At 45.9% G+C, this 25,000-nt stretch overlaps 2 protein-coding genes across 7 annotated transcripts in view; both read right to left on the reverse strand.

The window, feature by feature from the left end:
• Positions 1 to 11,640: 11,640 nt before the first annotated feature.
• LOC105892298 lies at positions 11,641 to 14,430 on the reverse strand. The gene is made up of 4 exons (XM_031563973.2): positions 14,279 to 14,430; positions 13,534 to 13,800; positions 12,922 to 13,200; positions 11,641 to 12,137 (listed from the first exon to the last, which is right to left on the reverse strand). Exons 1-4 carry the CDS (start codon positions 14,280 to 14,282, stop codon positions 11,968 to 11,970), a joined length of 720 nt encoding a protein of 239 aa, XP_031419833.1. The 5' UTR covers positions 14,283 to 14,430; the 3' UTR covers positions 11,641 to 11,967.
• Positions 14,431 to 14,646: 216 nt separating this feature from the next.
• The window catches only part of rab11fip4b (RAB11 family interacting protein 4 (class II) b), a 31,644-nt gene continuing 21,290 nt past the window's right edge, over positions 14,647 to 25,000 (reverse strand). For 5 of the 6 annotated variants that reach the window (XM_031563776.2, XM_031563777.2, XM_031563779.2 and 2 more), the window contains 9 exons: positions 23,217 to 23,316; positions 22,777 to 22,880; positions 22,111 to 22,251; positions 20,996 to 21,077; positions 19,998 to 20,135; positions 19,189 to 19,347; positions 17,866 to 17,943; positions 17,282 to 17,425; positions 14,647 to 17,045 (listed from right to left, as the gene is read on the reverse strand). In XM_031563776.2, the coding sequence (XP_031419636.1) occupies positions 16,929 to 17,045; positions 17,282 to 17,425; positions 17,866 to 17,943; positions 19,189 to 19,347; positions 19,998 to 20,135; positions 20,996 to 21,077; positions 22,111 to 22,251; positions 22,777 to 22,880; positions 23,217 to 23,316 (1,063 nt within the window). In that variant the 3' untranslated portion in view covers positions 14,647 to 16,928. The remainder of the gene's footprint in view (positions 17,046 to 17,281; positions 17,426 to 17,865; positions 17,944 to 19,188; positions 19,348 to 19,997; positions 20,136 to 20,995; positions 21,078 to 22,110; positions 22,252 to 22,776; positions 22,881 to 23,216; positions 23,317 to 25,000) is intronic. The other variant, XM_031563778.2, reaches the window with a different exon arrangement.

The raw sequence follows: 25,000 nt of genomic DNA on the forward strand, positions 1-25,000 counted from the left end.
GAGTGAACACACACACACACACACACACACACACACACTCAGAGTGAACACACACACACACACGCACACGCACTCAGAGTGAACACACAAACACACACTCAGAGTGAACACACACACACACACACACACACACACACACACACACACACACAGAGTGAACAGGGCTGCACAGAACAGACGGGAGAGGAATGCGCCCCGCAGGCACGGCCCTCAACACACAGACACACACGGCCCTTAACACACAGACACACACGGCCCTCGACACACAGTCACACACAGTCACACACAGACACACACAGACACACACGGCCATCAACACACAGACACACACAGTCACACACGGCCATCAACACACAGACACACACAGACACACACGGCCCTCAACACACAGTCACACACGGCCCCCAACACACAGACACGCACAGACACACACAGTCACACACACAGTCACACACGGCCATCAACACACAGACACACACAGACACACACAGTCACACACACAGACACACACGGCCCTCAACACACAGTCACACACGGCCCCCAACACACAGTCACACACACAGACACACACAGTCACACACAGACACACACGGCCCTCAACACACAGACACACACAGACACACACAGACACACACAGCCCTCAACACACAGACACACACAGTCACACACAGTCACACACGGCCCTTAACACACAGTCACACACAGACACACACAGCCCTCAACACACAGACACACACAGACACACACGGCCCCCAACACACAGACACACACAGACACACACAGAAACACACGGCCCTTAACACACGGTCACACTTCTGAGCACCGCACAGTCGTCACATTCATTTCTTTAGCACAGACTTTTAACCAACTCAGCATACGGGCATTCATTCATTGTGTTTTTGTGTGTGTGAAATCAAACTAGCAAAATGTTTCTGTAGAACGGAGCATGTCATGAATAGCATTCATATTAATCTGTCTGACTGTGTGGGTGGAAAGTAAGCTATGAGTGCTGATAGCACAAGTGCATCTTCTGCGTGGCCAGAAAAAAACCAGTGGTTGACAGGCTCTAATTCCCTGCCGTTTTGTTAACTAGTGGTTTACAGGCTCTAATTCCCTATCATTTTGTTAACTAGCGGCTGATAGGCTCTTATTCCTTGCCGTTTTGTTAACTAGCGGTTGATAGGCTCTGTGTGTTGAGAGAGGAGAGCTCGAGCCAATCACCACCCAACTGGATGTGGAGACACTGCAGTGGAATGGGGGGACCTGACTGAACCCCTAACCTCATTAAGATTAACACACTCACACTCACACTCACACACATGCAAAGGTTCTCCCCATGTCCTGTGCGAGTGCTGCACTGTGTGTGTGTGTGCGTGCGTGCGTGTGTGTGTATGTATGTGTGTGTGTGTGTGTGTGCGTGTGTGTGTGTGTGCGTGTGTGTGTTTCTGTCTCTCTCTTTCTCACATGGCTCGTGGTCTTGTGGACAGATTTAGAGGAGGCGCAGGTCTATTTTCTCCACCTGGACAAACGAGCTGGAAACTCAAGCCTCGGTCGCCAGGGTTTCAGGGGACGACGCGACACACAGCGAAAGGGGGTCTGGCCCGTGACCCTGAGCGAGAGGTCCGTTTACGGAGCCCACGGAACCTGAGAGCTGTGCTGGGCCAAACAACCTCAGGTCCCTCAGGGAGGCTTCTACACACACACACACACACACACACACACGTATAGTCAAACACACACACACACACACACACACACACACACACGTATAGTCAAACACACACACACACACACGTATAGTCAAACACACACACACACACACACACACGTATAGTCAAACACACACACACACACACACGTATAGTCAAACACACACACACACACACACACACACACACACACACACGTATAGTCAAACACACACACACACACGTATAGTCAAACACACACACACACAACCACACACGTATAGTCAAACACACACACACACACGTAAAGTCAAACACACACACACACACACACACACACACGTATAGTCAAACACACACACACACACGTATAGTCAAACACACACACACACACACACACACACACGCGTATAGTCAAACACACACACACACACGTATAGTCAAACACACACACACGTATAGTCAAACACACACACACACACACACACACACACACACGTATAGTCAAACACACACACACACACACACACACACGTATAGTCAAACACACACACACACACACACACGCGTATAGTCAAACACACACACACACACACACGTATAGTCAAACACACACACATATAGTCAAACACACAGACACACACACGCGTATAGTCAAACACACAAACACACACACACACACACGTATAGTCAAACACACACACACACACACGTATAGTCAAACACACACACACACGTATAGTTAAACACACACACACACACACACACACGTATAGTCAAACACACACACATATAGTCAAACACACAGACACACACACGCGTATAGTCAAACACACAAACACACACACACACACACGTATAGTCAAACACACACACACACACACACACACACGTATAGTCAAACACACACACACACGTATAGTCAAACACACACACACACACACACGTATAGTTAAACACACAGACACACACACACACACACACGTATAGTCAAACACACACACATATAGTCAAACACACAGACACACACACGCGTATAGTCAAACACACAAACACACACACACACACACACGTATAGTCAAACACACACACACACACACGTATAGTTAAACACACACACACACACACACACACGTATAGTCAAACACACACACAATCAACCTCAGGTCCCTCAGGGAGGTTTCTACACACACACACACACACACACACGTATAGTCACACACACAAACACACACACTCATTTACACATGCACTGTCACAACCACAGAGATTGTCACACACACACATGCACAGATGCCCCCACACACACCGAGTGACACACACACACTCAAACTCTTAACACACAAGGTGCACACACACACTCTAACTCTTAACACATGAGGTGCACACACACACTCTAACTCTTAACACATGAGGTGCACACACACACTCTAACTCTCAACACACGAGGTGCACAAACACATGGACATAACACAGACACACACAGTCATACACATGCACATAAACTCACAAGTCTGCACACAGACCACCTGCCACACACACACACACACACACACACACACACACACAGAGATACAAATGCACACAGAGCAATGTGCGTGCGTACACACCCCCCCCCCCCCCCCCCACACACACACACACACACACACACACAGTCTCTTTATTTAGTCCTGCTGTAAATGATCTAGTGTGTTTCTGGGCTTTCGGTAGCCTGGGAAGCGGGTGTAGGATGTCTAGAAAAAGTGGGAGAAGCGGATGCTCTGAGAACTGCCATCTTGTAAAGGTGATTTAAGAACCCTGAGTTTCTGCCATTTACGGAGCAGGAAGTGTTGGATCTGATGACCTGCAGGGGAGGAGAGATCAGGTGAGGTGTGAACCTTCACTACGAGAGCTTCACGGAAAGAAATATTTTGACCTGTGCTTTACCAGGAAGAAGAAACCGCACACCTTCTAGGAGTAAAATAGAAGGGTGCTACTTTGGTAACATAGTAAGTTGACACCCTTAAACTGGGGGCATCCATCTTGGCATTTATTTATACGGTATTATTGTATTGTTCTATTATTGATATTTTATCATCCTTGTGTGACCCACACTATGGTCCCTCGTTTACTGTGCGACTACAACACAAATTACTAAAATGTTTCATGTTATGTACTGCATGTCTTTTGAAAATTACAAAACACTGATGGTTGTGAGACTGTGAGACTGTTCCCTCTGCTGTCGTGGACCGGTTCTGTGAGGGGTGAGACTGTTCCCTCTGCTGTCGTGGACCGGTTCTGTGAGGGGTGAGACTGTTCCCTCTGCTGTCGTGGACCGGTTCTGTGAGGGGTGAGACTGTTCCCTCTGCTGTCGTGGACCGGTTCTGTGAGGGGTGAGACTGTTCTCTCCGCTGCAGGGTGCACCAGCAGCCATGATGTTTCACACAGGCTATAGGGCCGGTGTTGAGTGAGGACAGAGATGTAGACCCTCAGAGAAGTGAGTGTGTGTGTGTGTGTGTGTGTGTGTGTGTGTTGCTGTGTGTGTGTGTGTGTGTGTGTGTGTGTGTGTGTGTGAGTATATGTGGGGAGTGGGAGAGTTGAAGGCACCCCCCACCAGTGCCAGGAGGAGCACTGAGCTCCCACACATGCTTTGCTCTGCTTTGTGCAGATAAAACCCCATGACCTCTCACAAACACACGAGTGATTATCATGAAGAACTCAGCCCTCTCATCTCTACGCCAGCCCACACACACACACACACACACACACACACACACACACACACACACACACACACACACACACACACACACACACACACACACACACACTCACATGCGTACAAACACACAGACACACACACGAGTACACTCTGAGGTCTGAGGTGTAGATCACACTGAATCCCACTGTTCGGCTCAGTTTCACTTCTGAGGGTGAAGTTTGAAATGCGAGAGAGGGAGAGGAACAGGAACAAGTACGCAGCAGTCACCACTACATTTCAATCCGTTTCATGTGAGGAAATGAGGAAATTGCGGTGGGCTTAACTCTCCTTCCCAGAACTTAATGTAGAAACGCAAAAAAAAAGGGCCACACTGCTGTAAACCATCACCGTTCGATACAAAAAAAAAGGCTGAGAAACAGACTAAACAATCGAAACGGCAGCCATGAAATGCTGAAAATATGTCTTGGGGAGGGTTTTCACCTTAGGAGTTGATGAAGAACACCACCGTGCAAAGGGTGCCTTGCTCATGCTTGAGATATTTCAAATATCTCTCGTATCTACCACAGGTCAGCTCTAATCAGAGGGGGACCAGAGGAATGGGTCTGCTTCCAGTGATATTACCGCAAAGTTCAGAATTAGAACAAAGTTCAGAGCCTGTGTTTGCGTGTGTGTGTGTGTGTGTGTGAGAGAGAGAGTCACACATCAAAGTAGAAACTATATATGAATGGTTGCATGTACTATATATGTTACATATAAACTAAGTGTAGATTGTGTTTAATGTACAGAGAGAAATGGAGACGAGAGAATGAAAACTAGAAAAGTGCACTGAAGAAAATCTATGAGAAGAGGTGGGAGTGCATTCGTGTGTATAAGAAGAAAATAGATGTAATGTGTGTGTGTGTGTGTGTGTGTGCGTGTGTAAGTGTATGTGCGTGTGTGCGTGTGTGAGTGTATGTGTGCGTGCGTGTGTGAGTGTGTGCGTGTGTGTGCGTGTGTGTGTGTGCGTGTGTGAGTGTATGTGCGTGCGTGTGTGTGTGTGCGTGTGTGCGTGTGTGTGTGAGCACGTACGCTTGCAACAGCCCTCTCTCCCTGCCAGCACCCAGTGGAGGGAGGCAGAAAGTGGGCCAGGCGGCAGCGAAGCAAGCGAGCCTCTCTCTCTCCTCCTCCTCCTCTCTCTCTCTCCTCCTCTCTCTCTCTCTCTCTCCTCCTCCTCTCCCCCTGCCTTTGTTTCCCCGTGAAGGAGGTCACCCGCACCTACCAGCACTCCATCACCGCCGGCGACCTTGCCTGTCCTGGATTCAGCACAGGCTCCCGCAACGCCACGGCACACAACTGCTCCTAAAGTGTGCCAAAGTCGGCACAGGGCTTTCTCTCTTCTTCCATCTCTCCATCTCTCTCTCTCTCTCTCTCTCTCTCCCCCTTTCTCTGTGGAAATCATTCAAGAGAAGGAATATCAGACATTTTAAACTCACTCAGTTCAGGATAGGATGCATGAATAATTATCATTGCTGCATTTTCCAGGGGGTGCCTCCCTTTTTTCTCAGAAGCACATGGTGTATGAAATGAATAAATAAATACATATAAACAGAAGTATATGAACATATGTACATTTGTCTAAATACTGTACAAGCATTGCACACAGACTCAGACGGCATATCTGATCTGTTAAAAATAGAAATTTACAAGATGTTACAAGAGCTCTATGAACGATTGCAAATATTGATTGAAAAACGATCGAGAAGCTCTAGTTTCCTGGCCGCAATGTTGCAAAACTCATCCCCAGTTTTCAGGACAGTGGAGGAAGCAGGACCCAAAGTCATGAAAGAATGCAAAACGTTTCTCTCAATGAAGGGAGAGAAAAAGAGACGAAAAAAAAAAAAAAAAAATACCAGCCCCGAAAAATGCTCCTCTGGGTTTCTTCTGATAAGGCTGTGAGTAATTCTTTTTCTTTTTCTTTACTAGAAAAACCACATTCCTGTCCGGTGCATCCTGTAGACGCGGCGGAGTGGGAGGGGTGTGGGCTTATCAGAATGCCGTGCCACAGTTGGAACAAGGATAGGGGTTCCACACAGACGCTCGGAGCATTCTCACCACCTGTGCTTTGTAAAGGCACGCTGATAGCCCACCGAGGGGAGAGGTGGTGGAAGCTACTCTTCTAGGAATTAAGGCCCAGTTCACTGATTGTCACAGTTCATGGTTCCTGTGGACATGATAATGATTTAGTCTCTTGTGATAACAAACAGCCATAAAAGCTTGGAGTGAGCTGTATGTGTGAACTGTTATGGAGATATTCAAACATAACTTATACCAATCTTTATGGTGTTTCATGTCTTTTACACATTTTAAAGAATATCCACACAAATAAACAGTGGAGGAAGTAAAAATACACAATCAAAAAGTAAAAGTCCTGCATGAAAAATCCTACTTAAGTGAAAGTACATATTAGTATTAGCAGCACAATGTAGTTGGTCCCTCTGACTGATATATAATTATATGTGACGTCATTAGATTATTAATACTGAAGCATCAGTGTGTAAGCAGCATGTTGCTGTTGTAGCTGCTGGGGGTGGTACTACTTTATATACAGTTTTATCTGCAGGGACACCAGATCAATCTAAGAGGTCGTGAGGTGATTTATGGGAGAGAAAAGAACACAAGAGTTGTTCAGAGTTTTATTTCTAATCTTTGATTTTTTGGTGAGATATCAGATCATTTGAACATTTACTGAAATAAAACCGTGTGAAAGGTTGAGAGGGAAATCATTATTTGATGGAACTGTTAACAATTCATAGACATCTGAAATCACAATTTGAGGGAACTGTTAACAACTCATAGACATCTGAAATCACAATTTGACGGAACTGTTTACAATTCATAGACATCTGAAATCACAATTTGACGGAACTGTTTACAATTCATAGACATCTGAAACTTGACTCTGACTACACACTGCTTTTATAAGATGTCCGACACCAAAAAGGTTGGACACAACTGGTTTAATCTTCAACAATGCGTTGTATTTTAAACGCTTGTTATATTATCCACTGTGTAAAATCTCCATCTTAAAACTAACTAGTATATCTGTCAAATAAATGTAGAGTAGATATTACAATATATAAAGTATACATACAAAAGTATATCATAAAATGGAAGTACCTCAAAACTGTACTTAAATACAGCACTTGAGTAGATGTACTTAGTTACTTTCCACCACTGCAAATGAACAATATTTCATTTATGACACTATGACTTCTAGTAGAGAAGAGATACTACTAGTTTCCCGAGATAACAGTTCCCTTTGGAGAACAGTTTTAAAGAGCAAAGAGCAAGTTATTTTGAAAGCAACCACCAAACCACACCGTCTGGAAACCCACTTGAGTGTAACAGCTCTGTGAATATGTGCCACTGTACGGCAACATTTAAGACTCCGTGTGGAGTCACAGGACCCAAACCACAGCTTTAGTATGTGTGCGTCCATTCAACATCCATTCACAGAAAAAATGAGCACATGCTCTCATATTAACATACTACACAATCCAGAGGGCCCAACTGAAGCCAGTCACTGCAGCACGTTTGTGGTTAGGTGTGTTTAGGCTGGGACAACGCGTCTCCATACCTTAGCCCTACTGATTACAGTCGACATCTTTAATCCACAAACACACAGACAGATTTGTTCCCAGAAAACAGGACAGGCAATGTGTGCCTGTCTGTGGCACAGTTCAGCCAACGGGAGCGCGTGTCCCTCTTTCCTCGTTCTCTCCTGGTGTCTCTCTCGCGCGCTCCCTCCCTCACTCTCCCCATTTTCTGTCCTCTGCTCTACCCTCTCCCCACTGACACACAATTACTCCTATATCTATCCCCTGTCTTTTATCTGTCCCTGTTCTTCCCTCTCTCCTTCTCTCTCTCTCTCTCTCTCGTTCTCTCCATCCTGTTTGTCCAGCCTGTGGTGGACTCATTATCCAGCACCTTGACCCAGACATCTGACTGTGAGTCTGCACTAGACGGGCGTCATGGCTGGCTGCGCAATGCCGCCGCGCCCCCCCCCCCCCCCCCCCTCCGACGAGCTGTGCATCCCAACAGCACCAGGCCAGCAGCGCCACTGCGCACAGACGCCCCCTGCTGGGTCTGCGGCGCCACTGCAGTCTGACCGGCCTTTTACCAGCCGCATACGGCATCACCAATAAACCCCCTCACCCCCTTTGTCTCTCACTCGCTCTGTCTCTCTCTCTCTCTCGGTCTCTCTCTCTCACACACACACAAACACACACACACACACACACACACAGAATCAGCCATTCAGCCCCCATTTAGACAAAGGAGGAGGGCGAGCAAGGACAGCAATGCCCACAGGCAGGTGCTGGACTATGAAGAATTAGAATGAGCTGGTGGCATTTTTCAAAAACTGATCCGACTCCATTTCCCCCCCCCCCTCTCCCATAGGTGTGATCGTGACCGACAGCAATTGCAAAGTCATCATAAAGATCTTAGTATAATTGAGACAAACTCCGAATAGAGATCGCTCTTGAGCTTTGAGGTTTTCCACGGTTGCCATGGTTGCCATGGCGAAGGAGTGGTTTGAGGAGGCCCCTGAGAAGCCCAAATCCGGTTGAGTCACCATTCCAATGTTCGCTCCTTAAGATGTTTGCCTGGAAATGTCCCTTCACGAATAATCAGTAAGAACAGGAGGAGGTTAAGAAGGTTGAGGAGGTTTCTAAAGAACAACGGAAAATTACCTCTGACCTGTCTGGATGCTATCTCTCTCTCTCTCTCTCCCCCTCTCTCTCTCTCTTTCCCTCTCCCTCTCTCCCTCTCTCTCTCTCTCTGTGTGTTGGCAAGGAGACTGGATGCCGTTGCATCAGAGGGATATTTCATGTAGTGTGATGATGTGTGGTTGCAGGGCCCTTTCATTCATTTGAGTAGTTGCCAATTATTACCACAGCTAGATCCCTTGCTGGGCTCCGACACACAAACAGACTCCATCCCTTCCAGCACTTTTACCCCTAATCCTCCTGTTGTCTCAAGGCCGTGAGATGCCTTAGTCAGGAGGTTTCTGGTTCCTCTGGGGGTGTTTTTTTTGTCTTGAGGGATGGGGGTTTTCCTCTGTGCAATACTGGTGCAAGAAGGAGGCCAACCATAAGAGGAGAACCAGACCAGACCAGATCTTGCCCTCACCATGTCACCGGCCGAACCGCCCACATCACATTCCGCTGCCCCTGATCTACCGAACTGCCTGAGTCACCACCAGGATGCCATCGCTCTCTAAATTAGAAGGGCCAAATGGCGTGATGAATCACCGGGGCCCACATCTGGTGCCGGCGTGGCTATCTGGGAGCAGGGCTCTTTTGGCGCAGGATGTGGTGGTGAGATCGGCGGAGGTCACCGCCGGAACAGTCGGTGCTCTCCCTGAGCGACGTGAGTCACCTCACAGGAAATAAGGTCAGATGGTCGTGGGTTGTTATTACTTCAAAAACACATATCAGATGTTCTCAAAGTTCTTTGAACCTTTCACCAAGTGATGAGGCCTATTGTTCGAAGTTTTTTTTTTTTTGATGGATAGGCTGGTCTGGCAAATATGACTACTAATACAGACACCAAGATATTTCCATTTGACCCTCAGCTAGAATAAATGCCTCATCCAACACGCGTACCCACAAAAGCAGAAGTCTTGACTCATGGATAATTCTGGCATTCTTGTGGTATTTCTGTTATAATATTCAATAATGGGAAACACTATTCCATCCACTTCATTGAAAAAAAATAAAATAATCAAGACTACCTCTTAGCTTAGAAAACATCTCCATTCATGAAGCCTCCTTAACCTTTCCACAGCTGTATAAAGGGGGGGAATCACGAGAGGAGACGCGGGCAGAGAGAGCAACAAGTGGTCGATAATGAACAGAGGAAGAGCCAGAATGACCCCGTGGAGAGTAAGCTGTTCTGTCAGGCATGGTCTTGAAGAGGGTTAGCCCTCGCGCATTAGTGACAATTAGCCTCTCTCCGCGGGAGCCGCATTCTACATGATTGGAGTGTGAATGGATGGAATACTGGGTTGAGGTGTTAATTACCGGTCACAAGTAAGACCTACCTGAGTCTGTGTGTATCTATAAATATATACGCTTCAAAGTTTAAAGGCCGAGAGGTCGTTTTTTTAAGTGTGTAGGGAAGTCTAAAGCTGAAACGAGCATCCATTTAGGTACAACATATCAATTTAAACACAATACTTGGACTGGACAAACATATGAATTTGAACACAATACTTGGACTGGACAAACATATCAATTTAAACACAATACTTGGACTGGACAAACATATGAATTTGAACACAATACTTGGACTGGACAAACATATCAATTCAAACACAATACTTGGACTGGACAAACATATCAATTTAAACACAATACTTGGACTGGACAAACATATCAATTTAAACACAATACTTGGACTGGACAAACATATGAATTTAAACACAATATTTGGACTGGACAACTTGAATCCTCTGTATTGTATTTTGTACTCCACAGACTTTCTTACCTATGATATATCAAAAAGTAGCCCCAGTGAAGGTCAAGAAAACAGTTTTGACCCAATCTCTCAACTTATTCTCAACGTCCAACAGCAACGTGTTTTGCTTTGACAGATACTGCCACCTAGTGGATATAAAATGTTACAACACGCTCAATCAAGAGGTTGTGAATCTCTCACTGCTCTGTTGATGGTGGAGACCTGATAGCAGAGATGGTATAACGTGCCCTCAATTGAATATTTGCAAAAGGTTTTAATGAGTAAAAACATGCAGATACCCTGCTAATATGTCGAGTCACACTCTCTTTATTTTAACTCTCTAACTTGCCATGTGTCTTTTAACTGTCAATACATTAGATTGAACATGTACTGAACAGAATGTCATGTTTCAAAAGTTGCCCTTACATCATGAGGTCTGAGAGGATATAATCGTTTCCCTCTGAATGATGTATTCCCTAAAGCAGGTGCTCCTTGTCTTCTTAACAGCTGGAATGGGTTGGGAGCTGGTAGACGTATGGCCGTAAGGCAGAGCCGGGGGATTCTGTGTCAATGAGTGCATTCTTGCTAGCAAACATATGGAATTATTCAGACCGGAAACCCATGTTCTTTTGGAATGCTGAATTTATTTTTCTTCCAGAGATCCAGAACGGTGCCCCCCCCAACCCCCCCCTTTCCCAAAACTCCCTCTTTGCAAAGGATCCAAAGCTGAAAGTTGGTGTGTTAACTGTATAAACAAATATGAACGCTTTCTTTTTGCTATTTGAAACTTACCAATTACTTGATCAATTAATGAAAATACATGATAAAGTAAATAAAATGTCAAAATAAATACATAATGAAATGACAGTGTGATTATAATTAAAATGATAAAAGTAATAAATCTTTTCTTTTAAATAAATCTCTTCGCGACATTCAATAACTATAAGTGACCCGTTTTAACTGCAGAACTAATACACAGCCCATGACTAACTGACAGAGAAACTGCCAGAAACCAGCAAGGAACCCAAACTCATGAGTGCTCAACCATCCCTAACAAACCAGATCCTGATTATTCCATCAATCCTCCACGTCCGAGAACTGCCCCTCCACCACGGCGTGGCTGCCATACTCCCACCTGACTTGGGGCATGTGGTGGACGCTGGGGTTGTAGAGGGTTGGCACTAGCCCGCTCCAGGCCGGCTTCACACTGAGCTTCATCAGGGCCACGGTCATGACATCCTCAATACCTGCACAGGGGAACACTGGCTACTTCAGACAGGGCTTCAGACACACTAGCAGACAGTACAGAAGCTGGAGAGTCTTGTTAAAAGCACACCGAGGGACACAAGGGACAAAACTGGAGCACTGTTCAGAGCATTTACTAGTGGGCGTTATTTCAAAAAGCTTGATGAAAATAAACTGAAATCTACAGCAAAGCTGAGCCAAGTCTAGCCAAGACTACATCTTCTGTGGCGAAAGAATGCTTGTTTTTGTGTGGGGAATTGGTTATGTGGTTACAGTTTAGACCAGCAGTTAAACTCACCGTAAGGGCTGTCGTGGTTACACAGATAGACTCACCGTAAGGGCTGTCGTGGTTACACAGTTGGACTCACCGTAAGGGCTGTCGTGGTTACACAGATAGACTCACCGTAAGGTCTGTCGTGGTTACACAGTTGGACTCACCGTAAGGGCTGTCGTGGTTACACAGTTGGACTCACCGTAAGGTCTGTCGTGGTTACACAGTTGGACTCACCGTAAGGGCTGTCGTGGTTACACAGTTGGACTCACCGTAAGGGCTGTCGTGGTTACACAGTTGGACTCACCGTAAGGACTGTCGTGGTTACACAGTTGGACTCACCGTAAGGGCTGTCGTGGTTACACAGTTGGACTCACCGTAAGGACTGTCGTGGTTACACAGTTGGACTCACCGTAAGGACTGTCGTGGTTACACAGTTAGACTCACCGTAAGGGCTGTCGTGGTTACACAGTTAGACTCACCGTAAGGGCTGTCATGGTTACAGTGAGACTCACCGTAAGGACTGTCGTGGTCGTCCTCCTGGTCTCCAGCATGGCCACTGAGCTCCTGCTCCCAGTCCTCACCCTCCAAGTGCTGCTGCTCACGTGGTGGTGGCACAGGAGGATCTTCCATGGCGGCCCTTTTCTTCCTCCATTTGAAGTGGGCATTCCTTCTTCGAGCTCTCCTGCAGCCTGGCTGGGCCTGAGTCTGGTTCTGGTTCTGGGCTTTGGACGGGTCAGTGGGGCTCCTCGGCTTCGACTGGGGTGCTCCCACTTCACCTCTCCCACGTCCACCTGCGAGGGGCAATACATTCATGTAGCACGGGCACTGGGCAACCTCTCCAGCCCTTGGGTATAGGAGTTAGAGGGGTCAAGAGACACAGATCCATCATCGCTGAAGTCCCCCTTACAGCTTTGCCAGAGCCAACCAGTCAAGGGATGAGTGAGTGTATATGTGACTCATTTAGTTTTAGGAGTCTTCCACCATGGGAAGATTTTATGGGAAGAATTGTAGGCCTACGCCAAAAAATCTGGTAAGAGTGAGCCTACCCAAGGCCTGCATATCTAAATGCCATCCTAAGTTTACAACTTGGCATGACCATTTCACATGCATAATTGGGAACTCACCATGACGGGACAGGTAATGGTTCTCTTTTTGATTCCCAGTATGTTTACTTGGCTTCTCCCGGACCTCTTTGACCCAGTCCAGCTCATGTGGTGCCGGGGAATGGACATCTTCTACTATGGGCTTCTTCCACCTCCCATTTGTTCTGTGAGCTCTTGACAGCCGCTGTTTTGGTTGAGTTTGGGCCTTAGACTGATCTGAGGGGTTCTTCACAGACAGTGCAGACTGGGGCGCCACTTGGTCCACCTCACCAACACTTCTCGGCCTGCCTGGAGGAGAGTTAGCCGAGCAATATGAAGTCGGAGAACTTACTGTAAGTAACAGCGATGTACATCATAGGCACATGGATATCTGAGTACAATCTGTCACGAAGTCCATTCAGTCAGAATGTCATAACATAAAGCTAAAAGCACGTCATATAGCTATCAAAGTCTAAACAAAGCCGGTTTACAGCTGATATTCTTTTAGAAAACAACGCATTTCTCCAGTCAAACAAGGATATCATCAGGCCAGTGTTCACGTTCAGAAAATATAACTGGTTAGAGCTAAAGAGGCGTCGTGCAGGAGTAGATTACTACACGGTTTGAAACAAGTGCAATTTTGGGGAGAACGTGCGATTGCTAGGTAAATTTGCTTCAGTTTAATCTCTCATTTAGTGGAACCACATCCATCAGAGATGTTTTTTTTTTAAATGTTATTTCCAAGCGGGTATCAAGTAATAATCGACCATTTGACGTAGAAACTTACCCATTCTTACAAGAGTTTAGCCCAAAAGCTCCTGATAGAAACCGCTGCTACCTGAAAATTGTATCAGCCAAATGACCCACTCCTCCCCCTCAACTCACGCCAAACACGTGCACGTTCTACGCCCTACCTCAAATGGACATGTTTAATTTTTCAATAAAACTTTTCAATCTTCCAAGTCACTCTACAAAGTTGGCTAATACGATTTCTAAACATTTTATGGCTCAGTCATTTTTTCATTATTGAACTTTGCTTGTGTTTTGTATCCCAACTGTGATGTCACAGAATGTTAATACATTGTAGGCCAAGCTAGTTTGCAAACTTAAGTTTCAAGTTTCATGACATCAACAACTTGAGAAAAAACGGAACAATTTACTGGCTCAACATGTTTTATTTATGCAATTATTTATTTTCACAAGAAAAACCTTAGCTTACTTAATACAAGATAGACCTAACCGGAGATTAACAGCAATGGCTGTTGGTTAAAAATCAAACTCCATGCAGATGACCGTCTTCAAGTTTAACGTCTTCTGTTGACCGCACATTTGCTTAGGTCTAACTACTGCCCGACGCCTCTAAAACTTAGTCTCCTAGGCCTAAATGATTTGAAATGTGAAAAGAGCGACAAAAAAAAAGATATAATGTAGCCTACGCACTCCGAAGAAAGTACAACAGGGATAACAGCATCACTAACGCAGCAGTCAGACTATCCCTTTTTGAACTTCGGGAGTGCTGGAGGATATCAGATATTATAAAATCTTTAGGTTTGGGAGAACCTGTCCTGATGCCTTCCAACACACCCACGAGAATGTCCTGCTACAAGTTCACTACTGCTAGCCCTGAAATTGCCTCATCATTTTTGTCTTGATTCCAGGCTACAGCCATTTTTTTCATGAGAAACCGTAGAAAACAAATGAACTAATATGTACAACATTTACATCTCACGAAAAATGTTAAGACACTGAATGTCTAACACATAAAGAACCGTGTACTCTTAACTGGGTAAACCGTGAATCAACCCATACGGAACAGATGGGGGTGGGGTGGGGTGGGGTGGGGCAAGGCACAATCACCAGAAGTACATGCAAAAGAAATTGCTTTGTGCAAGAAGCAAAACTAGACACCACATTGTTTTGCAGTAATGTCATATCCCTATACTACTGTCACACAACAAAGAACTCTGAACTGGCTTTGTTAATTCAGGAAATGCATTTTCTATGAAAAAAATAAATAAATGAAATGTTGGATGATACATTCACCACCCACTGTGACTGGGTCATATCATCATCTCACAAAGGCTGCAGCCTACATTGCTTAGGAATTGTTATTATTTTTGACAGTCATTGAGCCACTGGTAAAGTTACACAAGTCCTGATACATTTCCATCGACTTATCCACATTGGTGTCTGGTGATCTTCCCATATTAGCATATCAGGAGTCATGACAAGCCACATAAAGAAAATAGATTCAACAGTAATTTGCTGGTGAGAAACAAGTTGACCTCAATTTGAAAACAATTTGTGTGTACATGTGTGTGTGTGTGTGTATAACTGGCAGTGCCTTATGAACCACACCATGATTTTGGATGGCGGCAAAATGTTCCCTTCACCGTAAGCCAAAGTTAGCAAAAGATGGGCTCGCACTTTATGACGCTGTGTGAACACACACACACACACACACACACTGAAAGCTACAGAGACAACCTCCACTGCAGTCTGAAGACTTATTAACTCTGTTCAAGTAACCTCTATATAGTTTCTGCATTGTGACATTCACATAGTCTGTTCTACTGTACATTCAAGTGTATGATCCAGAACTCTCTGTCACCGTCCATAGCCTCTGTCAATAACCCATCCTTCAAACCCTTCAAAAGTGATTCAGTAACGTACTCTCACCAAGTGCTCACTCACGTGTTTCAACATTTTTGAACCAAAAAAAAAACTGGGCAGAATATGTAGCTGCCTTGTGCGAGTCCCTTGCACCCGCACTGCACTCGACTACACTTCCACGTTTACCTTCCTCTTCCTCTCGTCACTTTCATGGACCATGTTTCTGACCTCTCCGGTCTCCTTGCCAACCGCCACAGGCACTTAACTTGAGCCCCTGACCCTCATTAACACGTGCTCAAAACAGTGACATAAACATTAGCTCTGGCTATGGCAACTTGCCCGTCACAGAGAACTCTCTCTCTCTCTCTCTCTCTATCCAGCATTCTGTGCTTTACTCAGCAGTCCAAGCACTTCTCAGAACATTGAGATGCTATTCTCTCTTTTACACCTCTGAACACATTCTCTCTCCATTTCTTTCTGTCTGTGCCATCAGTCCCAACGCGATCGTGGTACCGTGCTTTAGAAATGCCCATACTTCTTCCATGTAAGTAATTTCCCCTTCAATGGTTTTGTTGATTTACAGCAATGGCAATGACAGCATGTCTTTCCGAAAAAGTGCATGAAAGGTATTACTATCTTTTAAAAGTTTCACAGATTGTAACAAAGACACAAATAAAATCGTTTTTTTTTTTTTCCCCCTCCCACCACATGTGGGGAAAACGTCCAGTTTTCTAGCACGGGCACAGTTCACATATTCCAGCACAGACAACAGGGGGCGCTATATGTCCAGTGTAGCTTCCTCTTCTCCTTTCCAACTGGTGCTGCTAGTCCTTGATCTCTAGAATGGAGGGGTTATGGTCCAGAATGTTCAGGATGATCTTGTCCATGTACTGCCTGAGACGGATGTTGATCTCTTCCTGTTCTCTGAGGGCTTCCATCAACTGTAAAGAAAAATGGAATTAACAGAGCATTCATATGACCACACAACCGATAGGTTATTCTTTATACTTCATTTCTCTCGTATAAAACCTCAAAATGTTTGCAAAAAGATCTGAGGGACTTCCCACTCCAAGTTCAATAGTACAGTACAATCCTCGGGATAAACTCCCCGACCCAATCTGTCCATTGTTCCCCCCCACCACCCCACCCCACCCCACCCCATCAAACCTATACATACCTCATCTCGGGAGGCGCTATCTATCTCTGCAGCCAGGGACTGGGCTTTTGTCTGGGTGGCGAACAGGTTCTTTGCCTCATGGAGACTGAGGCTGAGAATCTGCCCGTTCAGCTCCTCGTTCTGCTCCCGCATCTTCTGATTCTCCTGCAGGAAGGACAGGTGGTGGGGGGAGAAGAACGGTGAGTCTCGGGGCAGGTGGGTGAAAGGCCTCGGGGTTAAGGAGGTCTATTATTAGACTTAAATCATTTCAGACTGCTGGTGAAATGAAGACATTCCATCAGCTTTGAGCTCAGGCACGGTCAGTAAAACAAGTCTCGTCTAAGTTAAGACAGGGTGCCTCTGCAGACACACACACCACAGCAGCAGCACACACACACACACACACATAAACACGTCAGCATCCTACGAGACAAAAAATGAAGCGGTATTAGAAGTTACAGCATGATGTCAGGGTCAGCACAGTTGGGCAAACTGTCCAACCATCTACAGACAATTGACTGGAGTTATTGGTGGTTAATGGTGGGGTTAAGGGGGACGGTGGGTGGGTGGGTGGGACACACACACACACACAGAACGTGGTTTACCAGGAGACTGGGACGCAGCCTGGCCCCAGCAGACATAAGGTGCTGCAGCTCAGAGGGCAAGTCCTGGGGCACGGTCCTCTGAGGCACACAAAGAAGAGGCGAGCGCCCAGTGAGTAGCCAGTCTAGAGGGAGGGACGACCCCACACTGGGACTAGGAGCAGTCAGGTTTTAATGGGAGCCATTTTCTTTCTTTCTTTCTTTCTTTCTTTCTTTCTTTCTTTCTGCTGGCTTTTGAGTACTGCCATACCAAGTGGAATATCTAAGCGAGCTGAGGACAAACACCCAGGGAAAGATGCATGATGCCCGCCTACACGTTCTGTTTTGTTTGACGGCGCTGCAGAAGAGGAATGCATAATTAAAGCAGCAGAAGGCGAGAGTGGAAGCCATCTCAGACTCGGAGAGTAACAGTGATTTGTTTTTTTTTGTTGTTTTGTTTTTCCCCTTCGGCTTTCTCGTTCACAGTCTTTTATTTTCGCCAGGCTTTGTGAAAATATGTCTTCTGTCTTTATGTGTTTATGTTACCACAAGTGCTGGTTTGCGAGTACGCAGGACGCATGTGATTGACAGTCTTATTATTCTAGATATACAGATGCCCCTTATTATACGATGTGTGGACAAAAACATACAGTTCATCACTTGATAGATGAGTGGCCAGGGAGGAACTGTTCCTGTGAATAAAGTGGGTATAAACACGTCAGCTTTCGAAAAGGCATCAAGTCCCTGTGTTTGAATAGTGTGGTGCTGGATCACTGGAGCTCAGGCTTCTTATCTTATCTGGGTTTTATGTTTATACTGAACTTTTAACACCGTCATCATCAGGAGCGTGGCCGACTTGAGGACCGAGCCTGCACACCAGCATGACCAGTCAGGCAAATGTCACCACATCATATCAAAGAACTCAGGACAGGAGGAACACCATGTGAATGACCCCTTCAATGTGCACTCCTTGACAAGAACATGATCGTGTATAGTTGCATGCATATATATATATAACCAAGAAAAGCAATTAACAGAAATGTAATTGGGTACAACTAGGCAGAGTGATGAATGAGAACGTGATCACCAGCACGGCTCATAAATAGGTTAGAGCCGCAGCAATGTCAGCCCTGCACAGTTGGCTGTGAAATAGTGCTGTGATGAAGTGCTGATAATCTCACACGGAACAGAGTGAAATATCAAGCACTCAAGTCCGTATCTTTAGACAGCCATCCGCCTTCATTAAGGATCAAAGTACAGTAGTTGAATTTCATTTGACCACCCCTGGAGTTATTGTGTTTTGTATACCCAACAAATGAGCAAACAGAAGATTCTGGCAGTGCGTACCTGTTTTAGTCTCTTGACCTCCAGCTCCAGCTCGGCCTCGCGGCTGCGGGTGTTGAGGTCGGAGAAGCCGCAGGAGGAGGTGCGCACGCGGCCCAGCCTCTCCGCCTCCAGCTTGTAGAACTGCAGGTGCTCCAGCTCCCGCCGCAGCTCCTCGATCAGCTGAGGAGGGACCAGGGGAGGGAGGAGGTGTGAGAGGGGGAGCAAGCAGCCATAACTCGACCAGACAAAACAGACCAGGGAGAGAGGAGGTGTGAGGGGGAGAGCAAGCAGCCATAACAGACCAGGGAGAGAGGAGGTGTGAGTGGGAGAGCGATCAGCCATAGTTCGACCAGACAAAACAGACCAGGGAGAGAGGAGGTGTGAGGGGGAGAGCAAGCAGCCATAGTTCGACCAGACAAAACGGACCAGGGAGAGAGGAGGTGTGAGGGGGGGAGCAGACAGCCATAACTCGACCAGACAAAACAGACCAGGGAGAGAGGAGGTGTGAGTGGTTGAGCTATGGTTGTTTGCTCTCCCTGACAAAACATGGCAGAGATGTTTAGTGAAACCGAGTAGTAGTGGTGGCCAGAGTGTGAGGGAGAGGTCATGTGACCAGAGTGTGAGGGAGAGGTCATGTGACCAGAGTGTGAGGGAGAGGTCATGTGACCAGAGTGTGAGAGAGAGGTCATGGCTTGGCTGGTGGCTAATTTGATCTGGGCTAGATGGTGTTTTGTAAATAGTAGATGGGTAGCACTTTTAAATGTTGTTGATGTTTAGATCCCATTGTGAGACTGTGTTTAACTTTCTGTGAGCGAGACGAGTCAGATCACCTCCTGCATGGCATCCTTCTCTTTCTGATATTCATGCCGATTCTGTTTCAGCTTGTCCATCATCTTCCTGTACAGATCCATCTCGTCCTTCAGCCGTAAGCTGGTGTCCTCCAGTTTATCGGTCATTCTCTGTTTGTCCTGTGTGCACACAGACATGTTCAAGTCAGTACCTATGCAGACTCTAGTTAAAACAGACTCATCCTCATTCTCAACCAGTGAGAGTCAGCACGTAGCCCAATACTGATTTAAGTTAATGATAACAATGATGGTTAATAAGTAACGGTGTTCAACTGTACTGAATTGTTTGTGCAAGTAAATGTATTACTCTTATGCACACCACAAATTCAAGTCAAAAGAGTGCTGTTTTTAGCCCTCCGCCGACTTCCTCCTATGATGTGGTTCAACACCATGACATGGAGGTGCTGATGACATGTGCTCACATGCGTTAATCAGACTCGGGGGGGTGGTGTGAACGCTGTGAGCAGCTGTGAGATGATGCACACTGACATTGCTATTGAGAGCAGGACTAAGCATTGACGTGCATGTGTGTATGCACACATACACACACGTCTCATGAACAGACGTGAACTTTAACACGCCACAGCCCACCGATGTGACCCTGGCCCTGTGTCACACACATCTGCTTGCTATTCTGATTAAATGTAACACTTCTATAGTCTGTGTCTATAGTGACAGAGTAACTTGTATACACAAAATAATAAAAAGAAATATTAAAATAAATTAAGTTATTCTAAGGGTTAAGGATTACTCCTGCTTGTACAGCAACACAAATGTTTCTCATTTTCAGAGGGTGTTCAGTCAGTCAAAGGTATTAAAATGAGACTGTAGCTGAACTGTACCAGGAGCAGGGCTGGGTATCTAATCTAAATAAGATTAATACTGAATGTCATTTCGGCTAATTTGGTGCATACTGTAGGACAAACAGTCGGCAATAAAAGTTTCATAATCAGCAGTCAACAAATATGTACAAACCACACCTCGTCCAGTTTCTCCGTCTGAGATTTCAGCCTGCTCATGTTCACAGTCATCTCCGCATTCTCATCCTCAAGCTGCTGGACTCTGAAGGGAGACACAGAGAGATACAATTAGAAAATGGACAAAATAACGGAACTGCAAGAAACCCCTTTACACAACATCATCCCGATGTACAGCATCGCTGAGAAACATGGTTGCCATGACTGATTTATCTAGTCCACATGTGATAATTAAAGCTGTGCATCTAGCAGCACTAAGTACTGGTTTTACAAGCCCTGGGACCCTAAAACAGTTGTGGCAGGTTTTACATTCAAGGCTCAAACAAGCATTCAATTACTTCTCCGACTCCACTCCACTGTTTATCACACATGTGGGCTAGACTTGGTCATTCGTGCTGAGCTGTAAAGTTTTCCATGCCGCTTCATTTAGGTTTATTTACTAGACATTCCATTTCGTGGATGTATGGTGACCCATATGTGATACTTAAAGTCTTTTGGTGATGCTGATGTTGCCTTACTCCACTAATACCATGAGATGTTAGTGCAAGATATTTGAAGATTCGGGGGCTTTGTACAAGACAAGCTTTGTACAAGATCAATCAACTGCTTCATTTAATGTTTTTAGTGTTTGTGTAAAATATTTGATAGAAATGTAATCTTGTGGCTAGTTACAAGTGTTTCACTATCTTAAGATATAATAATATTGCATTCTCTGTATGAAATGTACCACCAGCTCAACCTTCTGTGTCTGTGTCTGTGTCTGTGTCTGTGTCTGTGTCTGTGTCTGTGTCTGTGTCTGTGTCTGTGTCTGTGTCTGTGTCTGTGTCTGTGTCTGTGTCTGTGTCTGTGTCTGTGTCTGTGTCTGTGTCTGTGTCTGTGTCTGTGTCTGTGTCTGTGTCTGTGTCTGTGTCTGTGTCTGTGTCTGTGTCTGTGTCTGTGTCTGTGTCTGTGTCTGTGTCTGTGTCTGTGTCTGTGTCTGTGTCTGTGTCTGTGTCTGTGTCTGTGTGTCTGTGTGTCTGTGTGTCTGTGTGTCTGTGTGTCTGTATATATATATATATATATATATATATATATATATGTGTGTGTGGGGATGTGTAGGTGTGAAGATGGGTCAGTACCGGCTAGTGAGGTGCTCAATCTCGGAGTTCTTGTCCCGCTCCATCTTGCTGTAGGCCTCGCGGTGTCTCCTCAGCTCCTCCTCCATCAGGCGCTCCGCACGCGCCTCCTGGTCCTTCAGCTGCTCCTCCAGCTCATGTACCCTGGGACACACACACACACACACACACACACACACACACACACACACACACACACACAGACAGAAACAGACACACACACACACAAACAAACGGGGTCAGAGTCAAGTTGGAAGATGCACATACGCTGATGTTGGCTAAATACACATTGACACAGGCAGAAATTTTAGGCAGATTAGCAACTCTGAACAGAAACTCTGTGTGTGTGTGTCTGTGTGTGTGTCAACATCCTGGAGGTTTTCAAGAGAACTGGGCGTGTGAGTGAGCTCTGTAGTTGTGTATTCGGTGAGGATGGGTGTTGATGGACCGCAATGAGACTGATGTATTGTGTATCCTATTGATTTCCAATTGCTTTTGAAATCCTAGCAGTTCAACAAAACAGATATGCTCTTTACCTTGACATATCACATCACTGAGTTGAATCTTTCCCTTCCCCACAATGTGTGTGTACAATAGTGTTAGAGTGCTATAGAGCTGTACAATAGGTGCATCCACACACTCAAAGGAGTGATTGTGTGTTTCTTTTACCGGTGAACCAGCTGGATGTTCTCTTGTTTCAGTTTGGACTTGACATCCCCATTCATCAGATTGTCATGTTCCAGCTCAGCTACCTTCTTCTCCAGGTACGTCACCTGCAATTGGGGAGGTCTCTTCATTCCTTTATCTCTGCAGTTCAACACTCACCTGGCCCAGCTATGTATATCTATGGTCCAGTCGACTACTAATATACTTTGTATAAATAATATACTAATACTAATATACTAGTATACTTTGGATTGTATGTTTGTATATCTTAGCCTCAAACAGTACTCTCACAGCAACATATCATATGGATAAGATCAAACACGATATGACAAACATGCCTATACATTGCCGTCATATAGTCCACATCGTTTATTCCCTCAGACAAGTAGTGTATGAGTACACGGAGGGTAGATGTAGATGTGTGTACTGCTTCGGGACTTTACCTTCTCAGTGATGTCGATGTCACAGGAGTCGATGCTGTCTCTGAACAAGTCTTCTGTGCTCCCGTTACTGCTGCTGATGTTGCTGTGTTGGAGGAGTTGCCTGCAGAACAGAACATAAACAGAAGGAGCGAGAGAGAGAGAGAGAGAGAGAGAGAGAGAGAGAGAGAGAGAGAGAGAGAGAGAGGGGGAAAGAGAGAGAGAGAATCCAAGTGAGACAGGTGAGCGCGGTCATGCGGATGCATCCTAACAGCGGGGCGACCGAGCCCAAAGCTCTTCACGCTGAATAGCTGTTCGCACACTGAATGAAAGCCAAAGAGATCACAGAGAAATGTACAGCAGCACTCTTACCATCGCTCCTCACTCTCTTGCTAAGCTGGCAAACAGCCAAACTCGCTCATCAAGGTACATTAAGCCTCCCACTCCTTTTGCTGCAGAAGAGCTCGACTTCATGCGAGGGGAGCCCCAGTTTCCCTCCGCACAACTGCAGTGAGCAGCAGAGAGGAGAGGAGAGGAGAGGAGAGGAACTGACCCACCGCTCACTGCTTCTGTGCCTCTGAAGCACCACTCCCCCTCCCACACACACACACACACACACATATATATACAATGCGCCCGCCAATACCCCATGACAATGACACACACGCCGCAGGAGCCTGGCTATCATAACTCTTTGGCCCCCTCCTCGTCCTTCAGTGTTGCACCCTGTGTAGACAGGGAGTGGGGAAGACACTCTCCCCCCATCACTTGTCCTCTTTTATTCTCCATCTCTCTCTCTCTCTCTCTTCACCCCCCTCTCTCTATCTCTCTTCACCCACTCCCTCTTTCTCTCTTCACCCACCCACCCTCTCTCTCTCTCTCTCCTCCCCCCTCTCCCCCCCCCCCTCTTTAATGTGATGACTTCATGTGCTGGGTTCCATTATGGAGATTGTTCATAAAATGGCTTGGCGGCCTTGTGTGTGTGTGTGTGTGTGTGTGTGTGTGTGTGTGTGTGTGTGTGTGTGTGTGTGTGTGTGTGTGTGGAGGGTGGGCTGGAGGTGTTGAGGGCTGCCTGCCAAACATACATCAGCACTGGCAGGTCATTTTCATCCTGCCACTGTGATTCTGTCTCACACACAGGGCCACACAAGCACACACACTCTCACACACACACACACACACACACACACACACACACACACACACACACACACACACACACACACACACACAGGGCCACACAAGCACATTAAGGCTGGACGAGGACAGGTACAGTAACTCGCTCACCCACGGGGAAGGACTGAGGGAGGGAGGACTGAGTGAGGGAGGGATGGAGGGAGGGAGGAATTGCTGATCTAAACCCAAATCCTCACATCTGTCTTGAGTGTTTTCACAGACAAACAAAAATAAATAAATAAATAAATAAAATGTCCTGGTATACTGTTTTATTGATACAGTATATACGTTTCTGGTGTATTATAATTTGGAAATGGCTTAAATATACCATATTTTCAGGGGTACACGTTGCACCCATGAACCCATGAAGTTACATTTTCCTTTATGGTATACGTTGCTACAGGGGGCTAGATGGCCAGAAAATGCAACTCACAGCACCATAAATAAAGGTCTAGAATAATAAATATACTAGAAGACATTTGTTCGACTTAAATGGCACAATATCATACAGTGAATGCGTCGACGGCTCTATGAAATTGGCTGCGTCAGCTAGAAAGAAACTAGACAGGCGTCCGTGGACAGTTGGACTGCTCACATTCACTTTGACGAATGACTCCGCACACTCATGATGA

This window comes from Clupea harengus, chromosome 26, assembly GCF_900700415.2.
Source record: "Clupea harengus chromosome 26, Ch_v2.0.2, whole genome shotgun sequence".
Lineage (NCBI taxonomy): Eukaryota > Metazoa > Chordata > Actinopteri > Clupeiformes > Clupeidae > Clupea > Clupea harengus.

Excerpts from the sequence above, each read along its gene's own strand:
- LOC105892298 (XM_031563973.2), bottom strand. Across the intron at positions 13,201-13,533 it reads CCATTACCTGTCCCGTCATG|GTGGACGTGGGAGAGGTGAA; the intron begins GTGAGTTCCCAA and ends TGCCCCTCGCAG. Across the intron at positions 12,138-12,921 it reads CGACCACGACAGTCCTTACG|GTATTGAGGATGTCATGACC; the intron begins GTGAGTCTCACT and ends TCCCCTGTGCAG.